Consider the following 24,661-nt stretch of genomic DNA (forward strand, 5'->3'; position numbering starts at 1 on the left):
CTGCCTCCAGTTCAACCAATAAACTGTGGGACCTGCTCCTGATTGGAGGAGAGCAGCGTACTCGGCATGTGGGTAGCAGAGTTGGGATTGGTGGAAGAGGACTATAAAGGAGGAGAGAGACAACATGCACCAGGAACATCTATCTGAAGGAACACCTGTGCAGCCCCCGAGAGAGCCAGCCGGCGGTGTGCCGCTCCCCCGCGGAAGTGGGGAATGTGGCAGGGGGAACCGCCCCTCCACGGAGGTGGAGGGACGGTAGCCAACCCGGGAAGAACCAGCAGCAAACCCGGGGAGGGCTGAGCAGACGAAAGAACAACGCAGGGTCCTGTGTCGTTCCTCCACGAAGACGGGGAGCGACATAATGGTGCCGTGACTCGGATAGGGAAACCTAGGAGGGAAGAAACGGGAAGAAATGGGAAAATACCGGAGAGAGAGACTAGAAGAGCCTAGGGGAAAGCCGGACGGAAAAGGTGCCGGAAGAAGCTATTGAAAGCCTAGGCATAGACTCGGATACGGACTGTGGGAAAGAAGTTAGGATTTAAAGTGAAAGCAAGAAGAAACTTAGACTCAGATACGGACTGCAGGTTGAAAGTGAAAGTGAAACCTATAAGAAACTTAGACTTGGATACGGACTGTGGGGAGAGGCCAGGAGAAATGAGGGAGGAATATTGTTGGAAGAAAACTTAGGGAAACATACCGGGTAGAGAAAAATGTTAGGGAGGATGAAGCCGTGAGTGCAGGCTGAGGCGGAGACGTAAGCCATCTTGGAATTCTTCAAGTCACCCCGGGGAGCAAGAGGCGAAGATCTGGAACCAGAGGCAGAGACGTGGGCCGCCAGGTTGGAATTCGCCAGGTTAGTCCGGGGAACTTGGATTGAATGCTAGTGGCGGAGACGTAAGCTACGCTGTGTGACTCGCGGAAGCCACTGCGTGCAGAGAGAGCACGGGGCGTGAATGGATAGGGAACGAGGGGCTGGCGCGAGGCCGTGGTGCAGACGCGAAGGGCGTGGAGACCGCGGAGTGTGAGCGCGAAGCCAAGCCGCGCAGAGCCGGGAGCCCACCGGCGGGGCGAGGCGCCGGGAAGCCGCGCAGAGCCGTGAAGCTGCCGCGGGGCGGCGAGGCACCGAGAAGCAGCCTCGGGGCGGGCGCCGGGAAGCAGCAGGGATAAGAGAAACAGAAGTTTAGAAGTAAAATGAGAGAAATAGGAATGCTGGAAGATAGAAGTAAAATGGGAGAAATAGGAATGCCCGGACATAGAGAAATAGAGAAATAGAAAGGCCACTCCACAACATGGCAATGAGAGAGCTTGGATTCGGTCTGCCTGATTAGTGAGGCGATGAGCACCTGCGGGCGGCTAGCAGCTTATGCGCCGCAGGTCACCGAAGACAGGCACGTTATCAACACCAATAAGTCTCCCCACAATACGGCAATGAGAAGGCTTGGATTCGGTTTGCCTGATTGCTAGGGCTTGTAAGCACCTGCAGGCAGAGCAGAGCATGCGCTGCAGGGCACCGAACACAGGCACGCATCAGCGCCTAAAAACCTCCTCACAACATGGTGAAGAGAGGACCCGGATTCGGTTTGCCTGATTGATAGGATTGTAAGAACCTGTGGGCAACTCTAGCAAGCAGAGCAGAGTGTGTGCCGCGGGGCACCGAAGACAGGCGCGTATCAACGCCAAAAATAAAAAGAAAGGGGGATCTGTGGGGAGCAACTGGGAGCAACTCGGACTAGACTAAGTTACTGGAATTAAGACTTATTCTATGCATCTGCTTTCCCACAATATGGCGCTGAGAAGGGAAACAGCTTCTACACAGCTGCCTCCAGTTCAACCAATAAACTGTGGGACCTGCTCCTGATTGGAGGAGAGCAGCGTACTCGGCGTGTGGGTAGCAGAGTTGGGATTGGTGGAAGAGGACTATAAAGGAGGAGAGAGACAACATGCACGAGGAACATCTAAGGGGAACATCTAGGGGGAACACCTGAGGAACATCTGAGCAGCCCCCAAGAGAGCCGGCCGGCGGTGTGCCGCTCCCCCGCGGAAGTGGGGAATGTGGCAGGGGGAACCGCCCTTCCACGGAGGTGGAAGGGACGGCAGCCAACCCGGGAAGAACCAGCAGCAAACCCGGGAAGGGCCGAGCAGATGAAAGAACAGCGCAGGGTCCTGTGTCGTTCCTCCACGAAGACGGGGAGCGACAGGCTCAATGAATACACTTTGCTTTCAGTGTGGCAAGTGATACGACAAAAAGGCTCAGTGAACACAAGCTTGAAGAATTTTTAATGTACTTTCTCAAACTGTTTTCTAGGATAAAATTACTTTCTTGAATAGCTGTAAAGATCATGATGCTATAAAATTCATGTAGTTGGTTTCCGTTATGGTTGTTCATTTTCATCTTCATTTTTGAATGGATTACACATTCTGTACTTTTGTTTAAATAATTAAGTTTAATATACATAGTTAATATATAAAAGATACATATATAACTAAAGACCTTAGGACTGAATTATATATGTCGGTGTGGTACTTATAGTACCATTTTAATAATACACACACATAGAATTAATTATTTAACACTTTAAAACCAAGATAAGTTCAACCCTATTAAGCTTTCCATAGAGTTAAGCATTTATATGTACAAATCAAGAACTTGGGAGTTTTTTCCTCTAAAATTTGAAAGGTGAGGAACAAAAATTTAGTACTTGTATATAAAACAGTCCTCCTCCCTATCCATGAGTTCTGTACCTGTGAGTTCAAACAACAAGTCAAAAATGTTTGGGGGAAATATTTGTGCCTCCACTAAACACGTTATAGGTGCTTTTCCTTGTCAAGATTCCATAAACAATACTGTATAATACTTATTGACACAGCATTTATGGTGTATTAGGCATGATATTAGGGATTATTTAAAAACCATGGAAAATGGAATTGAAGATAGATAAGTTTATTTACGGGGAATGTACAGTTTTTTCAAGGTGCATACTTTCCATGAACTTTCTGAAGACCACTTGTAAGTGGTCTGAGAGTGATGTGAGGCACCCAGGAGGCGGTGCGGGCCACATGCAGACACTACACCATTGTGCCAAAGGGACTGGAGCATCCATAGGCGCTGGTGTCTACAGAGGCTCTGGAACACATGCTCCACAGACACCACAAATGGCTTTATGTTCTCTACATAGACATGTGCATCTATCCTTACATGCAGAGGGTTAGCCATACATACACATGTGTTCACCCATACTGTTTTAATACTGTTTTAAAATGAGAAATAGCTTAGACAAACAAAATTCCACTGGGATAGTAGTTAAAATGATAAGCTTCATAATGTGCCCTACATGGAGACATGTAGGGAGAAGGAAAATAAAATGCAGGATTTTTTTTTTGCCTTAAGAATTTTAGAAATTCTCAGAATAAGAGTGAGATATAAACAGTTCTTAACTGATTTGCTGAATGAGGAATATCTATATTTTAGTAATTAAAATAAATGTAAGCATTTTTCCAAAGGTTAAAATAGTGACAGCTTATCATTTTTTGTATTTTAAACTCTTTTCATACATTTCTAATGTACACATATTCTTTCTTAAATCCACATGCACTTTCATAATATTTTATTATACTAATTCATTCAAACTAAAATAAAAATAACTCCTGCTTCAGACTACGCTAGCTCGTATAAAACATATTCTCCTATTGAAAACAATAAGGAATTGTGGGGCCAAAATGACAGATAAGTAGGATCATTTAGGTAAGCTCAATTTTTTTTCTGATCCTATTTCACTGGAGGGCAAATTTTAAACTGTATTAAAGTTTCCATCGATCTCTGTAGAAGGAAGAGAACAAAAATCTAGCATTTAGTACTGGCAAAGCAGAAAGGACTTGAAGACCTTGGATCACGGAGCAAATGGGATCACAACAGAGTGGCACAAGGTCCACTCTGAAGGGCCCTGAAGACATTTTCCAAATCATAAACTGCAAAAATGATGAGAAACCAAAAAGAAGGAAGTTTTTTTGTTTGTTTGTTTGTTTGTTTTTTGACAGGCAGAGTGGACAGTGAGAGAGAGAGACAGAGAGAAAGGTCTTCCTTTGCCGTTGGTTCACCCTCCAATGGCCGCCAGGGCCGGCGCGCTGCGGCCGGCGCACCGCGCTGATCCGATGGCAGGAGCCAGGAGCCAGGTGCTTTTCCTGGTCTCCCATGGGGTGCAGGGCCCAAGCACCTGGGCCATCCTCCACTGCACTCCCTGGCCACAGCAGAGGGCTGGCCTGGAAGAGGGGCAACCGGGACAGAATCCGGCGCCCCGACCGGGACTAGAACCCGGTGTGCCGGCGCCGCTAGGCGGAGGATTAGCCTAGTGAGCCGCGGCGCCGGCTAAGAAGGAAGTTTTTAAGAGCAGGAAAAGCTTATGAAAGCTTATGATAATTATACCAGGAAGATAAAAAAAAAAAAAAAACTAAAGTTCACATTCTTCTGAGAAAGAGGGGCCATATAAAGACATTAGGTTTTTAAATGAGACCTCAGAAGGATGACACGAAGAGTAAGCAAAAACTAAGTACAGATTACTATTCAAGGACTAAATCTCAGCCACATAAAATCTCAGATCGTGCCTGGAATAACTGCCAATCCAAGGAAACTAAATGCTGTAACAGCTTTCAATAGAAACTTTTTAGGCACATGAGCGGACAGAACCAAATGACCAAAAACCACCAGAACACAGTAGAACACTAGAAACAGGCCTTTGTGTGATCCAAACATTGGATGTTATCAGAAACAAGCTTTGAAATAAGCATTCTTTTTATTGAGGCATTCAAAAAAATAGATGCCAAGAAGGAAAATTTCAACATAGAATTCAATATATAAACTAATGGGAATCTTAGAACTGAAAAACACAACCATTAAGAACTGAATATGTGAGTTTAATAATAAATTTGGGGCTGGTGCCATGGTGCCACCTGGAATGAACCAAGAGACAGATCTCCCTCTCTGTCACTCTGCCTTCAAATAAATACAGAAATATTAAAAAAAAAAAAAAAGGAGCAAGAGAGAATATTTCAAGCCCAACTGGCTTTATTGGCAAATCTTTCCAGGTATTTGGTAGATATAACATTAAATATAGGCAAATTCTTCCACAGAATGATGTTTTAAAAATTTTTTATTCTATGAAGGCAAAATAACCCTAATAAAACTGACATGTACAAGAAATAAAAATTATAAGCCAGTATTTTTGCTTCAATATAAATATAAAAGGTATAAAATATTAATAAATGTAGACTATTTTAACATATTTACTTAAGAGAGAAAGAGAGATTTTCCATCTTCACCCCTCAAATGCCCACAATGGACAAGGCTGAGCCAGGCCAAATCCAGGAGCACAGAACTCTACTCATGACTCCCACAAGGGTGGCAGGGGCTCAAGTACTTGGATCATCATCCACTCCTTTCTCAGGTTCATTAGCAGCTGGCTGGATCAGAAGTGGAAAAGCTGGGACTTGTACCTGCATTACCATATAGGACGTCAATGTTGCAACTGATGGCTTAATCCAATACACTACAACACTGGTCCTCATCTATATTTATATAGATAGAATAATTAAAAAGTCTTAAAATAGGAATAGAATTTCCTTTATATGACAATTTATTTTAAAAACTCTATAGCAAGAAATTGTTTACATTTAATATTATATTCAACATTATAATGGAACATCTAGTCAATGTATGAAGATAACGAAAAGATAAAAGTTACATGGGTTGGAAAAGACAAAGTAAAGCTATCATTATCATTACTATAGATTATGATATATCTAGAAAATTCCCAAATAATCCACACATATTTATTGGAATAAATTATCTAGTCAATAGACTCAATGCAATCTACAAAAATACATGATATTTGTATAAATTAACAAAACAGAAAGAAAAACCAAAATAAAATAGCATTTCCAATAATTTCCAAAATATAAAATAATCAGAAACAAATAAAACAAATGATACATAAGACTCTATGCAAAATGATACTATATTACAGAAAGAAGTGAAACATAACTAAATAAAAAGGGAAAGATGCCTTTTAAATGAACCCAAATACCTGAGCCATAACTATTGCCTCCAATGGTGCTCATTAGTAGGAAGCTGGATGCAGAAAGGGAAGCAGAACTGGAACCAAGTTAACTAATATGGGATATGGGCATTCCATTGTGCCAAATACCCACCCTGCAAATCAACTTAAAAAGACAAATAACCTATCAAAAAAGAAACTAAAGAATATCTGGTCTTAAAATAGAATGGAGACTATATTAGCATCTAAAAACAAAATGAAGTGTAAAGGTGACAATACTATGGAGGATGAATGATGGAATTCTCGAAAGGGAATTGACTGAAGATTTGCCATGGATTTCAAAAGACAAATGAGAGGTAAAAAGATGACAAAGGATGCTCCAAGGAGCAGGAAGGAATACCTTCGGCCATGAACAGCCCGGAGAATGGCAATTTGGTAGTACTAGAGTGCAAATGAGTAGAAGGTGGAAGAAAAGAAATCCCAAAGATAAGGACTCTCAGAATGAAAAGCCTTGTATACGTCATGCTCATGAGTCTATCTGGTAGACAATCAGGAACCAACTGTAGTAGAACCTACATTGTAGCACTGTTGTGAGAATTCAGCTGGACTGCATGGTGCCAGCCTGGAGTTGTCTATCAGAGGAAAGCATCATAATGGTTTAAAACCCAGGCTCTGTCTGAGCCCACTACCAGAGCTCAAATACCAGACCTCCCGTCTCCTTCTTCTAAAACCTAAATAAGTTATTTAATATTTTCATTCTTCACCTTTGAAAGGGGGCTGTTGAGAAGGTAAATGTGTTAATTCATAAAACGTGTCTACTACACTGCCAGGTATGTAGCATTCACTAAACACTAGATATTATTAATATAATCAAGAATTTAATTCTTGTTCACACTAGTGAAGTCACATGGTATAACAGGGACAATAGAGCCTTAGAATACAAGTTGAGACACATGAATACCATCAGTTCCTATGGTTACCACACAGTTGGGTAACTGTGGACTTTTGGACTTTGACAATTTCTCTCTGCCTATTTGTAAAAAGACTATGAGGTCATAAATCTCACATTCTTTTTTCTTTATTTCTTTTTCAGTAATTGTTCCAAAATTTTAGCAGACTTAAATATGAGCATCATGACAAAGATTAATTTGTTTTCATGAATATGGATTTTTTAGCAGCACATATTATATTGATATTCAGCCAAATAGCAATGATTTGCCTTTCACATTTCTTTACTTGTTTAAAAATATATCCTGTATTCTAATTCCTGGGAGGATTAAGATGTGATTACTAATAAGAAATTAATACATCCCAAAGGAAAATTTTGGTTTATGAAAGAAAATGGGGGCCAGCGCCATGGCTCAATAGGCTAATCCTCCACCTGCCGTGCTGTCACACCAGGTTCTAGTCCCGGTCGGGGTGCTGGATTCTGTCCCGGCTGCCCCACTTCCAGTCCAGCTCTCTGCTGTGGCCCGGGAGTGCAGTGGAGGATGGCCCAAGTGCTTGGGCCCTGCACCCACATGGGAGACCAGGAGAAGCACCTGGCTCCTGGCTTTGGATCAGTGCAGTGCGCCGGCCGCAGCAGCCATTGTGGGGTGAACCAACAGAAAAGGAAGACCTTTCTCTCTGTCTCTCTCTCTCACTGTCCACTCTGCCTGTCAAAAAAAAAAAAAAAAAAAAAAGGAAAGAAAGAAAAGAAAAGAAAGAAAGAAAGAAAGAAAGAAAGGAAGAAAGAAAGAAAGAAAATGGAGAGTTGCTATATTTTTCTACTTCAAAGCTTTGAGAGGCAACTAATTATTTAATGCCTAGTAATTATGTGACAACAGTTTCAAAATTTTCTTCATTTCTAAAGGAATATTACCATGAGGCTGTCATTATTCCAGCACTGGTATAGGAAGGGGTGGGGATGAGTAACCGATGGGTGGAGGTTGCAGTGATAAGGAGGAGTATATTATCACGAATTCTGTTTACAATTTCCAGCATGTGCTGTAATAAAAAGCAGACTTCCTCCTAGTCATTCTCATTATTGTTTTAAATTTTTACAGACAAGATACCTCCCACCACTTCCCCCGCACCTTTTGGTCATCACATTTCAGTAGAGGAAATCAATTACTTTATTATGAAACAAACTATAAAGGAGAAAGGCAGTAGGATTTTATTAACATATGTAATATAGTCTCAAATATATCACATATTAGCACTGTAATTCAGAAATCTATGTTAAGGTATTAAAATACATAGATATATACAAACTTGTGAGCATATATTATTTATCCATTTATTTATGGCAGGGAAGAACATTTCCAGTATTAGCAACAGCGATTATTCCTACTCAGAGATTATGGTTAAATTTTATTTCCTTAATCCTTTCCTGTATTTCTCATAATAGACCATTAATATATACAATTTGTGGGCTGGTAAATTGGACTAACTAGAAAGTTTGCTAATAATAATTTTGTAGGTATTTAACCTGTACCATAATTTTTCTACTTTGAAACTTGAGAATGTGTATCTTTCATCTTCTGATACTTAAAGAGTAAAAAGAAAATCCAGACCTTTTCTAAAACATAGGGTATGCAGATAATACCTACATTTCTACAGAATTTTAATTATATAGTACCCATGCATAGAAATGGTTTTTTTTTCCATTTTGATGATTTAACAGAGTGCTTACCACATAGCAAGCACTCAATAAACATGTATCAAATAAAACTGTAATACGTGCGCGCGCACACACACACACACACACACTTGAGCCTACAGATAAACAAATAAACTTTATCAATTTAAAATCAGATAATTGAAACACATTAAAATAGGTATAATGCCCCCAAAACAAGGACCTTCTTATGATACAGGATTAAGTAGTTATGTTTTCCCTTGGTCTTGCAGTAACTTGAAGCTATCTGCCTTCAAGAAGACATTAAGTCTTCGAGTGAACTTTAGTTGACTCCAGCTTTTGTTAATCATTATTCCAGTGCCTTCTACATTGTTTTCACATTTTCTCTGCAATTTAACTAATCAAAGCAAAATATGACTCTGTCAAAGTTCATTGTCTGAATCAAAACCATTTCATGACTTCTCACTGGCCAGTTCCACAAAGTTGGATAAAAAGACCTCCATAGTCTGTCCTCAATCTACCTTTTTCAACATCCCTTGCCTTACTCCCCACCTCAGTAGACTTCTTCCACATTCCCTGTGGTCAGAAAATGCCAAGATCTCTATGACATAACTTCTGCTTCTCAAAAAGTATTCATCAAATCTCCTGTTAAAAATATAACCACCTATGTGACACCTGTTCAGATTCTTACTGTATGTCTTTCACTCACGTGACCCAACATTAGAAGAATTATTTAATAATTGCCTGTAAAGTTTGCTTGCAAAAGTGATGTTGTGTTCAGCTTCTCAGCAGGGTACACAGTTTACAGTTTTACTAGGTTCTAGGTCAGGGTCCAATCAGTCCAGTTCTAATTTCCCACTCTTCACCTGCCAATTGCTTTGCATCTAAATCTTCTCCAAGTATCTTCCAACTCTGTCCCATGGGATCAGGACCATTGTTCCAATGTGAACCCTAATTCTGTACTCTAATCTGCAGCCTAAGTCTCCATGGCTAGGGCTATGAATCAATTACCTCAAGGCTGTAGTGAAAGTGACAACCTAAATGCCTCTGTAACTGGGTCTCTGTCCCTCCTTCCTGATCCAACTCTCTTCCCCAATGACAATGTCATCATTCTAATTGCTCAGGCTAAAAATTCTCAGTGGTCTTGTATTTTTCAGATTATTTCATAGCCTATATTATATTCAAAGCACATCAAAATCTAGTAATTTAATAGCATCTTATATTTGCTCAATTATCCCCCTACTGTTAATACTGCAGCCATAGGTATTCTTTAAACATATAGAACATTTGAAATTGAACATGCTTCTCTTCTGCTCAAAATTCTCCAGTGGATTCCCAATTTACAAGGAATACAAGTCAAGTTCCTTATAATTTTTCATTAGAAACCACACGGTCTGGCCTCCATGTTACCCTACTGAGTTCATCTTCTCCTCTGCCCCCACCTCCTTTGCTCTGTTGGCTCTAGCAATTGGCCTCTTTGTCATTCCTCTAACAAAGAGCCTTGTGCCTACCCAAAAGCTTCCCGTATATCTGGTCTGTTCAGTGCACAAATTAATAAATACTTCATTCTCTCTTTTCTCGATTTTTGTCACAGTCAGTTCCTTAAGGCCTACTGTGAACACCCTATTTAAAACTGCAAACTACACCACCATTTCTCCCAATTCCCCTTATTCAAGTATGTTTGTGTTTCATTATTTTTCCGTAGCACTCTTCATTTTTTATGCTTATTATTTACCTCTCCTCATTTGTATGTGAGCTTTATAAAAGGCAGGCAGAGATTCTTTGGCATTTCACTGTCTTATATATTCCCAGAACTTACAACAGTACCCAATATATAGAAGGCACTAGATAAATATTTGCTACATGAGTGAAAGGGCTGGCATATTCCTAACTAGTAGAGCTGGCCAAAGACTGACTGATCTCCTTTATAGCTGGACCCAGTGCAGCCCAAAGGTTAACTTCATCATGTGACTATCCTCCTATTCCCTCTTTAAATTTCTCCTATAGTTGAATCAAGAGAACAAATTTCCTTTCATTACCTCCTAACTAGGTCTTCATTGATGTGTCACACCTCATCAACTTCTAACTTCTGTCCATTCTAGATGAGTTACTTCTTAATTTTAATAACAACTCCATGATGCTCTTCTGTCTGGTCTGTTTAGAAACCACTGCTCCCACATCTCCAAGGTTATCCACTCTAGATCCTTTCAACCAGGTCTTCTAACAGCTCCATTAATGAATAGTTTCCAGTAAGGATTTTAGTATACTCTGCTGAATGAACTAGACTTATCACAAAGAAGCACATTCTCCAGTAAAATGTGGTTGATAAAAGTGCACATTCCAAAGCGATGCTGTGAAGGTTAATTTAAAGTAATGCCCATAAAGTGCTTAACACAGTGCCTGACGCATAAATGCTTAATAAATATTACCTGCTAATGTTACTAGATGACATCATGTAGATGCATATTCAAAACCGGATGCCAGTTCAAGCCCTGATGCCAAACATTTGTTCAAGATAGTTTGTGAATAACCAGTAAAAAGACACTGATAATTGATATAAACACATATATCATGTAATAAATCTATCATTATGGAAGAACAGGCAGAGTCCTTTAAATACAAAATGCCAGTCTGATACACAGTCTCATGATCTCAAAGGGGCTTGCTCCAACAGCAAACATCTGTTACTTTTCACATCTCATTGAGAGGCCAGACAGGTAAAGGGAAGTAATACTTCTTAGGATGCCAAACTAGCTATTTACATATTACTTTAAATAAGTATGTTTACAGTAGGGTCAAGTTCTCTCTTAGCCCATGTGCCTTTCATTTCCTGTTAGGATACCACCTGCCCCCTTCTTGTCTGTTGAGTTATTTTTCTGGCTTAGCCATAGCAATATCTGTGTTTGTAAAAGTGCTAAATTCTATCCATGTGGAATATTGATTTTATTTGGCATTAGAAAACTCAGTATTTTATAATGTTTTATGATGAAAATTAGCTTTGCCATTCCAACAAACTACTAAAGTTGTGTCATAGAAAAATATTACACATATCAATAAGTAATTAAATAAATGCTTAGCTTTTACTTAATCCTGTGAACAGGAAAGAAAATGAGTTAAATATAAATGATTATTTATACACTATATATTAATATATATCAATAATTTATATGGATAAACCTTCAGGGATCTCAAAATACTAATATTTGCTCTATAATAAGTAATATTCTCCCAAAGTTCAATAGAAGAATTATACACATCATATGCAGCCTCTAAAAGAATTGTTTCTCAGTCTACTTTGGCAAGAAGAGAATTTAGGAGCAATAAATAGTAGTAATGAAGTACGGAAAATGGTTGAAAGACATGTTCCTTAACCAGATAAATCATATGCACCCCAAAATAACTCATTTTTTAAATTGCTTCTTTCCCACTCTTAATGGATACACAGGACAGTATTGCCAAGGGAATGTCTGATAAGTTTACTGTCATGTGTAAGTAACTTTTATAAACCTAAATTCTTTTCTAATTTGCCAATTTTTAACATTTTAAATTTAATTTTAAATTTTAAACAAATTTGAACATTTGTTAACATTAAAAGTCATAAATGATCTTTAAATATTACTTGATAATATACTGCCTGGCACAACATGTGAAATGCTTAAGTTACTGATGATTTTGTGTACAATATGTTTGAAGGCCTTATACAATACTTGCATTTTTTAATATTTTTGCTTTTTTATTTTTTTGCTTCAGCAAAGAAACTAATTTTTGCTTCAGCAAGAAACTAATTTTGACTCAAATTGAAAGAGTGAAACCACTCACGATGGAATTTGGAAAAGATAAACCTGTTGGCTTGATGCTGATGTTTGCTCCATCTCACACATATCCATGAATCCAGCAAGGCTTGCAGCATCAGCTTGAACCTTGCTGTGGATTTTACTTATTTGAGAGACAGAGTTACAGAGAGAAGAGAGGCAGAGAGAGAAGTCTTCCATCAGATGGTTCACTCCCCAGATGGCTGCAATGGCCAGAGCTGTACCATTCCGAAGCTGGGAGCCAGGAGCTTCTTCTGGGTCTCCCACGTGGCTGCAGGGGCCCAGGAACTTGGGCCATCTTCTACTGCTTTCCCAGGCCACAGCAGAGATCTGGATCAGAAGAGGAGAAGCTGGGACTAGAATCTGCACCCATATGGGATGCCAGTGCTTCAGGCCAAGGCATTAACCTGCTGTGCCACATGCTGGCCCCTTTTTTCTGTATTTGTGTTAAGCACTATTTATTAAAAATTCCATAGATATAAAAAAAGGAATTTGGAAAAGATAGTATAGACATGAAATTCTTAATAAAAATTGGATTATTAGGAAAGAGATGATCCTAGTCTAATAAAGGCACTGATAAACACACCACAGAGTACCTCACAAAGTGTGTGGAGAATGGACTTACAACATATTGGTGCAAGCATTTTTGGAATCCATTCATAACTTTTACACAATACACATTTCCCATGTACTTTTAGGAGACCACTGGTAAATGTCACTTATCTGAGCAAAACACGGCTGCACCATGATGCAGATGAAACTTACACAATTCAATGTGTCAATATAATAAAACAATATAAAATCATTCATACCATGAATGAATTCATCAAGAGCATAACATATTAAAACAATCTTGAATTCTTACACAGTATCGGATGTCTGCATTAAGTTCTATATTTATAATCTTTCCTTCATGTCTTTCACTAAGTAAATGAAGACACCCAGGGAAGAGCAATGATTTGTTCAATACCACAACTAGTTAATGTGGAGTCCTGGTGTCCAAGTCCCTAATTCAATATCACTTTTATAATATTAGCATTCCAATCATTTGTTCACCTTCTCCTTTACATACATGGGGCAAGCTAGTAGTTAATATTTTTCTGCATTACTAACAACTCCTGAGGCATAACAGACACACCCAGAAATAATGACTCAGGGAGGAACCAAGACCTGAACATGGTGATGTGGTATAGGAATTACTCTGCCCTAATTCTCAATAGATTTTTGCTTATGTGTCTTCTTGATTCCATATTTTGCAAGAGTGAGATTCACATCTCACAAAAGAGGCTAGCCTAGAATTAGGAAACAGAGATGCAAACAATGTTCTGGTTAAACATGTACATATTCAAGATCTTCAGAATTTATAACTTTGTGTACCTCTGAGTGGTTAAAACAAAGTTATTTCAATGAAATATGTTTTTTTAAGTAATTAAAGGAGATGTTTTCATAAGAGGAGTCCACAGTAATTAGGAAAATACACATATATCACCTTGGGAACACTTGTTGAGAGACAAATAATTACCTGGGAAAAGTCTTATCAGACACTATCACACTTTACAAACTTGACCCAAATGTAATTATGTCAACTACATAGTGAAAAACACAAGAGGTTAGAAAAAGAGCCAGTAAATTAAAATATGTCCCTTTAGGGCTTAAGAAAAGTATAATCTAAAATTGGATTTTACCAAAGAAAAATTCTCAAACAAAAGTGCAAAGAAAAATCTAGATTTTTAAAATACTATAAAAATCTTATTCTGCCTAACAAAGCAAAATGACTCAGGGATTTTATAACTTAAACTATAAACAAAAGCATGTAGTAGTAAAGTTAAAAATATTTCAAAATTTTATAGGAAAGACAGATGTGATATAGTATCACTTTAAATTCTTTTCTCAAGGGACTCCAAGGTTAGCTTGGTATTATGTTCAGACTAAATACGTGGAACTCCAAGCAGATTGTGTTTAGATTCTTTTCATTAATTTATGATTTTTTCAATAATATGGTATTTATTTTCCTAAGTACTGTATCTAATTGCACACAGAACAGTGAACTAGATTTAAATTCACTTATGAGAAACCTTCTGGGTCCTGCTTTTCTGGTTCCTAGTCCTGCCTGTTTGGCTTCATATCTGCACAAAGTTTTACAATGCTGATTACCAAAAGCACGTCCCTGAGAAATATGGAGACAAGAAACTTTATTTTATCCACTAAAATATCCATTACCGAACATTTTATGTTAAAAGAGATCACTCCCTTTATAATACCATGACAATTCACTGAGCTACCAATTAAGAGGGTTTAGTCTCTAAAACACTTTATAAAACAGAAAGTTTATCCTGATGATGAATAGGCTTCCACTGACTGTGCAGAATAATAAGAAAGTGACTTAGCTTTTGAGTAAACGATAGTTGTGAAAACCACACTTAATCTTTAAAATGCAATGTGTTCTGACAGGCTTTTATTTCATAACATTTGCTCTTATTCTTTTAAAACTTTTCACAAGACCTTGTCCAATTACAGGATAAATAATTCTATTAAATGAAGTCAATAGCTTTTTCCTGAATCTTGCAAAAATCTTTACACTGACATATGAAGAAACTTACAAAATATTTATTAAATACACATTTCATGCACATATAGCCAATTTGATGTCAATACTTGTTGCGCCTGGGTAAAATTTAGAACACTCCCCAATGGTTTCGAAATAACGGCAACAAAGTTATCTGCTATGATTTATACTCAACTGTAATTCACTCAGTTTTAAGATCAAATAACACTCTTTGTTTGAGTTCAACTTGAATAAGGGAAAAATTGTATTTCTTACTGTATACCACTTTGATTTTATGGAGGGGAAACAGGACATTATATTGCTTTATGGTTTGGACTTTAATTTCCTCAGAATGTTAATTTAGGTGGGAGTTTCCAGCCAACAATGACCAGGGAGAGTATATTACTTTGTCTCATTAGATACCCAGCTGTCATATTAGGAAGAAAAATACACCAAGGGATAAAATTAATGTTCGGTTGCCAGTGAGTGTCAGGCCCCAAATTTATGATATCTCCTGAATTATATCTATTTTGTATCACAGAAATGCAATCTAGCTATGGTGTAGGCTGATGATTATGTAACTATTGAGTCACCACAATAGCAACCCCAATCTTCACAAATGCATTTCTAAATTTTCCTTTAACACTACCCAACAGCATATCAAGTCCCCAACCAGAAATTAGCAAATGTTAATATATTTGTTGCTTTTACAAGTACTCATACATATTCTTGAATTTTGTTTTGTTGTTTTATACAGCATTAAAATTGCTCAGAGAACAGGATAGTATAATTTCAAATGCTCATTTCAGAAAATTCTATTGAGTTTTTTTGAGGACTGAAATTTAGAAAAGTTGAATACTCAATTTTTTTGAATACTCAAATTCAGAAAATTTGAATATTCAGTTCAAAAAGCTGAACTGACAGTTCAGCTCATCAGTAAGTTTGGTTGCCTACTGTGTTCCTGATTCTGTATCTAACTTTGCACCTTTCTAAATGTTTATTTATTTGTTTTTATTTGAAAGGCAGAAATAGCCAGTGCAAGAGCAAGAGCAAGAGAGAGAGGGAGGGAAAGGTCTTCCATCTATTGGTTCCTTCCCCAAACGCTGGACCAGATCGAAGTTAGGAGCCCTGGAACTTCATCCAGTTCTCTCATATGGGTGGCAGAAATTCAAGTAATTGAGCCATCATCTTTTTCCACCAGTGTAAAGCTGAATCAGAAGCAGACTATACAGGACTTGAACCAGGCACTCCAATAAGAAATGTGGGAGTTCCAGGCAGTGGCTCTACCTGCTGCACCATAATTTTTTAAAAAAACTGGAATAGAATAGTACTTCCTTCAACAATATCCTGCTAACGAAATTAGAGCTAAAACATCACATCATTGCATTCCAAAGGGTTTGGGGGGAAATCACCTTACATTCACAATGCCTACATTCAACACTAGCCTCAGTACACTGTTTCTCCAGTACATGATTGTTAGGATTTTAGTTAGGATTTTTGTCTTGCAAATGACCATGTTACTACAAAGTTCAAGGGTCTGAAATATCTGTACTTCATAAAAACATGCTTTTTAAAGCATTTGTTTGTCTTACTGACATGGAAGAAAGCAATGTCATATATGTGTGCATCATAAAGTCCATTTTATAAACCATATATATTTCCTGAACTTCTATATCAGATAATTCCTGTAACTAATAAATAGACAATTAATAGTTAAAAATCACATATTTTAAAACTCTAAGTTGAACTTGGGAAATTCTGCTGTATTTTCCAGAGTGCCTACCATGGAGCTGAGCATATAAATTTAAAAATCCCCAATAACTTCTACTAAATGATTGATAACATTTCTATAATTTCACTTAAGCTCTAAAATAGATCTGTGAAGTTTAAACACCACTATCAATATCAGATAGAGAGCACTAAAGCCCTATAATACTAACTACTTTAAGACCTTACTTGAAATTTTTACTTTATCATGTTAATTTTATATTGCTTCCATACAACTTAGGAAACAAGTAAAATGAACATTTATTTAATAGTGTAAATTATATCCACAGCAAGAATTATTACTTTGACCTGTTGAGAAAAGACAAAATTTTACCAGACCCTAAAGATACTCATATTTCCTTTCAGAGATTAAGAAAAAAAATAATTGCTTTAAACTTAGGAAAGTGTCTAGTCATCTTATTCCCAGTCCATACTTCTTAGCCTTTCAAGATGGGTTTCTTGGGTATGTAATAAAGAGAAGGAAATCTCCACTTTTCGCAGGGACCTACTGCCACCTACTCAGATAAATGCAAACAATGGGAATTAACAGCCTTCCCATATATCCATAAGTATATTTCATGAAAATAGGCATGCTGACACATACAGAGATCTTTTTATTAACATGCATATCTGTTATACTACTCTCTGTACTTTCCCACTTATTTCAAATTTTTAATTTTCAAAATAGAAATGTTATTACCTTTCTTGCTTCCTTTATCATCTTCCTAATAGTTTCCTTTATTGTAAGTAGGTGTGCTCTTGGTGGATGAAAGAGGAGTTCTATATGGGTATTCCCTAAGATTCCAGGCATCACATATGGCCAACCCAGGTCAAGATTCGGAGCTTCCACATCAGACTCAATAGGCCAGTAAGTCCCTGATGATGAGGTATCATCGCAGGAGTTATCAGTACCATGCGCTGTATTCTGTGCAACCTTCTGGACATTTTTCAAAATATAATTAACTTCTTCTTCAGCTAGAAAGTCTGAAACTCGTTCTTTGGCAAGAAATTCTTGATATGCTTCTAACCCATGTTCAATCAGTGTATCGATGGCTACTCGATACCATTCCTTGTAATGAGGTTCAATGTAGTTGTCAGATTTACAGTCATCATTCAAGGAGGACAGCATCGATGAGGTCTCCATGCTGGCAAGCATTTTACAACGGCACTTTCAAATGTCCATTCATGCAGTGGTGAGAGGTAGCTGGGTATTTAAAAAGAAAGAAATCAACAACAGTTATAACTCTGTAATCAAATGCTTTTACCACAAATGTCAACTATTAATTTTATATGTACTCATTTCTATTACTAAAAGCTCAAAATGACATGTATTTCATATACAAAATGACAGTGATAGAACCATAGACCACATATCTATCACAAATAAGCTAAACAGATTTCATTCACAGACCGCTGGCTGAATTTCCTTTGCCAAAATATCTCTACTTCCAGTCAGTTTCCCACTTAAAACAACATGCCTTTCTCCAGGACATCCAGAGTTTCTTAAGTTTAATCTGGGACTATACATACTGGTTTCAGTTTCTAGAAGTCTTTTTGGTTTGGTTTTAAAATAGAATTAGACTACAATCCATGCCTGCTCAGCCATTAATACAAGTTGCTACTGAGTAATTATTATGCATATATTAATATGCTGGATGAAATGTAAGCAGCACAAAACCACAGTATTCTAGAAATTTATTAATTGAAAGAAAAAAATACACACAAAACTATTAGTTGCCTCTTTGAACCAAGACATATACCGTTAACGGACAAAACGAGTATTATATATCCATACTCATTAGTTAATGTCTATATGCAGTGCTTTAAGGACAGAAGCAAGTAGGGGTCATTGAGGAATAAATGAGTTATGGAAACTCCTGTGCGGGAGTTGGCTCCAGCTAAACCTGTTGCTATAAGTACAAACCTACCTAAGAAGATGGCAAAAAGAAGTGTGCACACTCCAAGCAAGGGAATAATATAAACCAAAGCACAGAATTAGCAAAAGTAGATCTTGGTATGCTGGAAAACAGGGTCCTTTTGCTGAGTGGGAGATAAAGCTGAACAAATGGAGCCAGCTGGAGGGACCAGGAGATTTTTGTGATTCAGGAAAATTTGTGTCTAAGACAATTAGTTTAGCGGCAGCAGGGAACTAGAGGGCACACAAGTAGCTTAAAGGAAAGTCTTACAGTGTTTAAAAACCCAGTGAGGAAGGTGATAAGAACCATCAAGGGATAGTTCAAAGAAAGAACATCTGAGATTTGGGGACTTGACTGTAGATGATAAAGACATTTAAGACATCAGATGGAAATCTACCAATCCAAGTTCACACTTGCAGTTCACAATGACCACCAAATGTTACTCATTCAAGTATTGACTTTCTCCTTCCCCATGGGAGACACTAGGCTGGAATTTACCTAATCAGATAACAGAATTCCCAGTCTTTTGAAATCCTCATCACCTTTGTGTAGATTCACACAAAATTTAACTCTCTGAGGCATGTAAAGCACTAAAAAGCTAATTTGACCAAAAAACACCTTTATCCATGGTCCTGCCCTGATTTAAAATTTCCACTCAAGGGAACCAGCCTGTGGCATGGTAAGGCTAAGCTTCCGCCTGCAGTGCCAATATCCTGAATGGGTGCTGGTTTGTGTCCTGGCTCTTTGTCCAGCTCTTTGCCTATGGCCTGGAAAGTAGTGGAAGATGGCCCAAGTGCTTGGGCCCCTGCAGCCACATGGGAGACCCAAAGGAAGCTCCTGGCTCTTGGCTTCGGACTGGCCCAGCTCTGGCCTCTGGCAGCCTTTTGGGGAGTAAACCAGTGAATAGAAGACCTGTCTCTCTGTCTCTCTGTCTCTCCCTCTGTCTATCTGTCACTCTACCTCAAATAAATAAGAGAAATATTTTTAAAACAATTTTCCACTTAATTCAGATTTTTCAGCCTCAGACCTTTCAACAATCACATCTAATTTGAGAGTGTAACACAGAAAGCCACTACCATTTGTTAACTCCTGAGCTCAAAATATGTAAAAGGAGTCAGTAGTTAATAATATATCATGGTCACGCAGGAATGCACAACAGAGTCGTAAGTTTTACCCAGGAGTAAGAATCAGAAAATCAGGATCTGACGAGACAGAACCATAGAGTATGGAAATCAAAGGGTGGTTCACTGTATCATTTTAGTAGAGACAATCAGTCTCCATCTCTGGACTCAGAATTTTTACAGAAACATTCTAACAGTATAGAAAGTTTAAAGATTGAATCTGATATAAGAACAAGAGCAAAATGTGTTCTTTTCTGTCACCTGCAGGGCCCACAGCTTGAGTCACAGCTTGATAAAAACCCTAGGCAACTAGAACCATCCCTGGATCCTGAGCCCTGCAGTGCAGCATCTGGGATCTGGATGAAGCAATCTTCCTGACCTAAACAGTATCATGGTGGGACTTTGCACAAGAATGCTCTCCTCAAAAGACAAAAGAAGGAACTCTTGTCTGCCACAGTGAAGCCTAAAGCGTGGGGGGAAAATGCCTTTATTATCTAACTAAAATTAACTTCATTTATTGACCTGTACCAGAGAAACAAGCTGAAGCTTCCATAAATTTCTCTTTCATTATAGAAGGTGCCATTTTTTCCCAATAACATTCTATTCAAGATCAGTGGTTAACAACAGGAGAGATCTGTCATCCAGGTGACAATATCTTATGATTTTTAAAATGTAACCACTTTCTGGAATGGGTACTGTTATTGTCATCTCATGAGTAGAAAGACCAGGGATGCTGCTAAATGTATTCCAACACACACATTCAGGAATTATTTGGCCCAAAATGTCAATAATATTACAATTGAGAAATCCTCAAGTCATTCATTGCATATACATGTGCTATGGTTTATATATGGTTTCACCTCAAAGGTTCCTTTGCTAAATGCTTGGTATGTAATGTAATAACATTGAGAGAGGATGAGACCTTTATAAGTTGGGATCAGTGGAAGATTAGGTTACATGAGCACCACTGTCATGAAAGGGTTAATGCCTTTATCAAGAGACTGGGTTAGTTCTCTCAAGACTGGATAAGGTCTCCTGGGAGTGAGTCAGGTGTAGCTCAACTGGACTGATTACCAAGAGTGCATTTTCATAAAGATGCTCAGCCTCCCTCTCCTCTTTCTCACGTGTGCTGCTTCCACACACAACCATTTCCGGTTTCTGCTATTCTGCTGCGAGCTCACACAACACAAAGCCACCATCAGATGCTGAGCAGATGCCAGCGCCATGCCCTTGAGCCTTCAGAATTCTTAGCTAAATAAAAATCTTTAAATTACACGGCTTCAAGTATTTTGTGATAGCAACAGAAAATGGACTAGGATGGCAAGGCATCATACTACTAATTGATCGTTTTTCAACATTCATCAAAGTTATCTTTTGTGATAATGCTCATTTTTAACAAAGAAACAGTTTGTAGTCACTTGAATCAATCAATTTACTTAAACATAATTTCCTAAGTTTAAGAGATGTGTGGTTCTGATTTGCTATTTCTAGTCCACAAATGGAGAATATCCATGGTTACACAAGAAATCACATCTATTATTCATAATTGTTAAATTGGTTGCTAATTAAAAAGATTAATTTCTTTAAATTTTTAAATTTAACTTTTGAATTCCTAGGGCATGTAATAGTGAATGTCTGTGACCCATTTTGAAGTTAAAGTTTTAGTCCTTTAAATATTATTTTGGATATTTTTCTTTGCAAATAAAACATTCAGCCAATGTAAAATAATTCATTTTTAAAGACTGTGTATTTATTTATTTGAAAGGCAAAGACACAGAGTAAGAGGCAGATAGAAAGAAATAGAATTCCCATCCGCTGATTCACTCCCCTAATGCCTGCAATATCTGGGGATGAGCCAGTCTGAAGCCTGGAGCCAAGGATTCAATCCAAGTCTCCTACATGTGGAGCAGGCACCCAAGTACTTGAGCAATCACCTGCTACATTCCCAGAGTGCACATTAGCAGGAAGCTGGGATCAGGAGTAGAGCCAGGACTGAAATCCTGGTACTTCAATATGCTATGCAGGTGTCGCAAGTAACATCTTTACCACTATACCTAATGCCCATCCCTGAAAGCAAAATAAAACCAAAATGATACTGACAAAAATTAATTATGGAAGAAAAAAACAGTTGCAAATGAGAAAAAAAGTGAAATGACGTAGGACTATTCAAATAGTCAATGTTAGCTGCCATGCAGAAAAACATATTATAGGAATAATATAACAGCCATAAGCAATGAGGTAAGATATTATGGAAAGAGTTAGGATACGAAATAACTTTGATATTGCCTTGTGGGAGAAGTTTTCTTCTAGCTACCAACTACTGACAATTCATTTATCACACAACCAATGTACAAAGGGATGCTTGTGAAGCAAACATCTACAAACAACTTTTAACAGAGATCAGCAAAGTAAAGTCAGTTGCATAGATGCTTACTACAATACAACAGCATCTGCAGTTAGTTCCAGACTTAGTATTGCACCCCCAAGAGCCTCACTGAAAATTTGGAAGGTTTTATTGGAGATAAAATATTTAGGTATGCCTTTCAACATATAAAAAAAACAGGTATCATTTTTATTAAAAACTGCAGAACACTTCTGGGAAGCGTATATTCTTTTAATACATACAGTAGAGTTAATAAGTAGAGAGATAAAAAGATTCTCACCATGACTTAAAAGTTGAGCAGACCACTATGCTTACCTATCAGTTAAGTGACTCATTCCAAATATCACAATTTGCTTTTGATATTGAATATTTAGGGTCATTACTGGCTGGTGATAATTCCAAATTTAATCTTTATAAATGCAAAGTATATAAAATAAAGCATAGAAAAATGTATTTCAATTCATGGCCTACTCTGGAAAACAGTCTGGCAGTTTCATTTATGAAATTAAACACCCGGGGCCGCTGCTGTGGCACAGTGAGTAAAACTGCTGCCTGCAGTGCCGGCATCCCATATGGGCACCTGTTCAAGTCCCATCTGCTTCACTTCCACTCCAGCTCTCTGCTCTGGTCTGGGGAAGCAGTAGAAGATGGCCCAATCCTTGGGCCCCTTTGCCAGCATAGGAGCCCCGGAAGAAGCTCCTGGCTCCTGGCTTTGGATTGGTGCAGCCCTGGCCGCTGCTGCCATCTGGGAAGTGAACCAGTGGATGGAAGACCTCTCTCTCTCTCTCTCTCTCTCTCTCTCTCTCTCTGCCTCTGCCTCTCTGTAATTCTTTCAAATAAATAAATAAATCTTAAAATAAAAAAGGTTCAGAAAAAAAAAAAACTAAACACAAACTAACATGATACAGCAACTGAAGACATAGGATTTTTCCAAAAAGTGAAAAAAAAATACCAAAAAAGCATGCACTTGAATGCTCATAGCAGCTTTATTCATAACAATCCCAAACTGGAAACAGCGCAAATGCCCCTTAGCAAGAGAAAATTCAACTCTGTGCACCAAAACTGGGCACATTATTCAGTGCTAGAATGAATGGATAAATGACATATGGAACAATCTGACTGAATCTGAGGGAATTATTCTAAGTGAAGACACAGGAACCCTTAATGTTACGTGGTGTATGCTTCATTCATGAAATGATAAAATTATAGATATGGGGGTCAGATTAGTGATTACCAGGGAGAAGAAAGGTATATGGGGAGCTCAGGTGGAGGTAAAGGTAGGCATGGCTATAAAAGGACAATAAGAAGGATTTTTATGGTGATAGAAATTTTCTGTATCTTGTTAGCATTGGCATCAATATGCTGATTGTGATATAGTACTATAGTTTTGCAAAATGATAACACTGGGAAAATCTGGGTAAGGACTAAACAGAATTTTTCTGTATTACTTCTCTCATCTGTACGTGATTCTACAATTATCTCAAAATAAAAATTTAACTAAAAATCACATTGATGAGCAGTTTCATGAGCCTTAGATAGAAAAACAAATATCAAATATATACATATATTCGTATATGTATATCACAACAAATGTGTATATATATATATATATAAACACACACATACACATATATAAAACACAGAATGCTAGAACTCATCTGTAGAATAAAACTGCAAAGAAAAATCCTGCTTCATCAGTGACCATGAACCTCTTGCACAAGCCACGGGTGCCTACAAGCCTAAGTTTGCACATGTGTAGAAAGAAGGGTAGCAACAGTCTTTACCTAATTGTGATATTCTAAGGAAAGTAGGGAACTGCACTTCAAATATTTAGTTTTTAACATTATGTTTATTATATTATATCAACATTTTCACAATCTGTTAGTATGATTACTATAAAGATAAAAATAAATTTGGTCATAACAATTTATTTAATATTCTCAAAACAGGAATGTCTTCTGTCTTACCATTAGCAATGTCACACAATTTGTAACTATTTCATCACGTACAATATAAAACTAACAACTAAACTTAGTTGCAATTTGTTTACTGTTTCTGATCTGAACAAACTCACTGAAAAGATTTCTGAAATTATGAAAATATTTCAAAGACAAATTACAATTTTTTAAAATCACAGATAATCTGAGGCTATAATTACCTAAAATGTGAGTAGATGACCCAAAATTAAGACTTTGAAAGAAATGCAAAAAGATCAAAGGTGTTAATATTGCTATGGTTCCCTTCCTAACCCTGTCTAAGGCTGGTTCTTTTCAACTACTAAACACTGCTATAGATTCCGCTTTGTCCTCCACCAGATATGCTGAAGTTCTAATCTTCACTAACACAAAGATGAGCTTATTTGGAAATAGGATCTTTGTAGATGTAATCAAGTTAAAATGGTTGGAGGTAGGTCTTATCCAACATGACTGTCTTTATAACAAGAGAAGAGA

General features: G+C 37.8%; 1 protein-coding gene across 3 annotated transcripts in view; it reads right to left on the reverse strand.

Annotated features, from left to right (window-relative positions):
* Nucleotides 1-24,661, reverse strand: part of SACK1B (scaffolding CK1 anchoring protein B) — a 93,372-nt gene that overhangs the window by 53,916 nt on the left and 14,795 nt on the right. For all 3 annotated transcript variants that reach the window (XM_089333106.1, XM_051854627.3, XM_089333107.1), the window contains exon 2: nt 17,492-17,995. In XM_089333106.1, coding sequence (XP_089189232.1) covers nt 17,492-17,947 — 456 coding nt within the window. In that variant the 5' untranslated portion in view covers nt 17,948-17,995. The remainder of the gene's footprint in view (nt 1-17,491; nt 17,996-24,661) is intronic.

This window comes from Oryctolagus cuniculus, chromosome 5 (assembly GCF_051225735.1).
Source record: "Oryctolagus cuniculus isolate XC-2025 breed Fujian yellow rabbit chromosome 5, ASM5122573v1, whole genome shotgun sequence".
Taxonomy (NCBI): Eukaryota; Metazoa; Chordata; class Mammalia; order Lagomorpha; family Leporidae; genus Oryctolagus; species Oryctolagus cuniculus.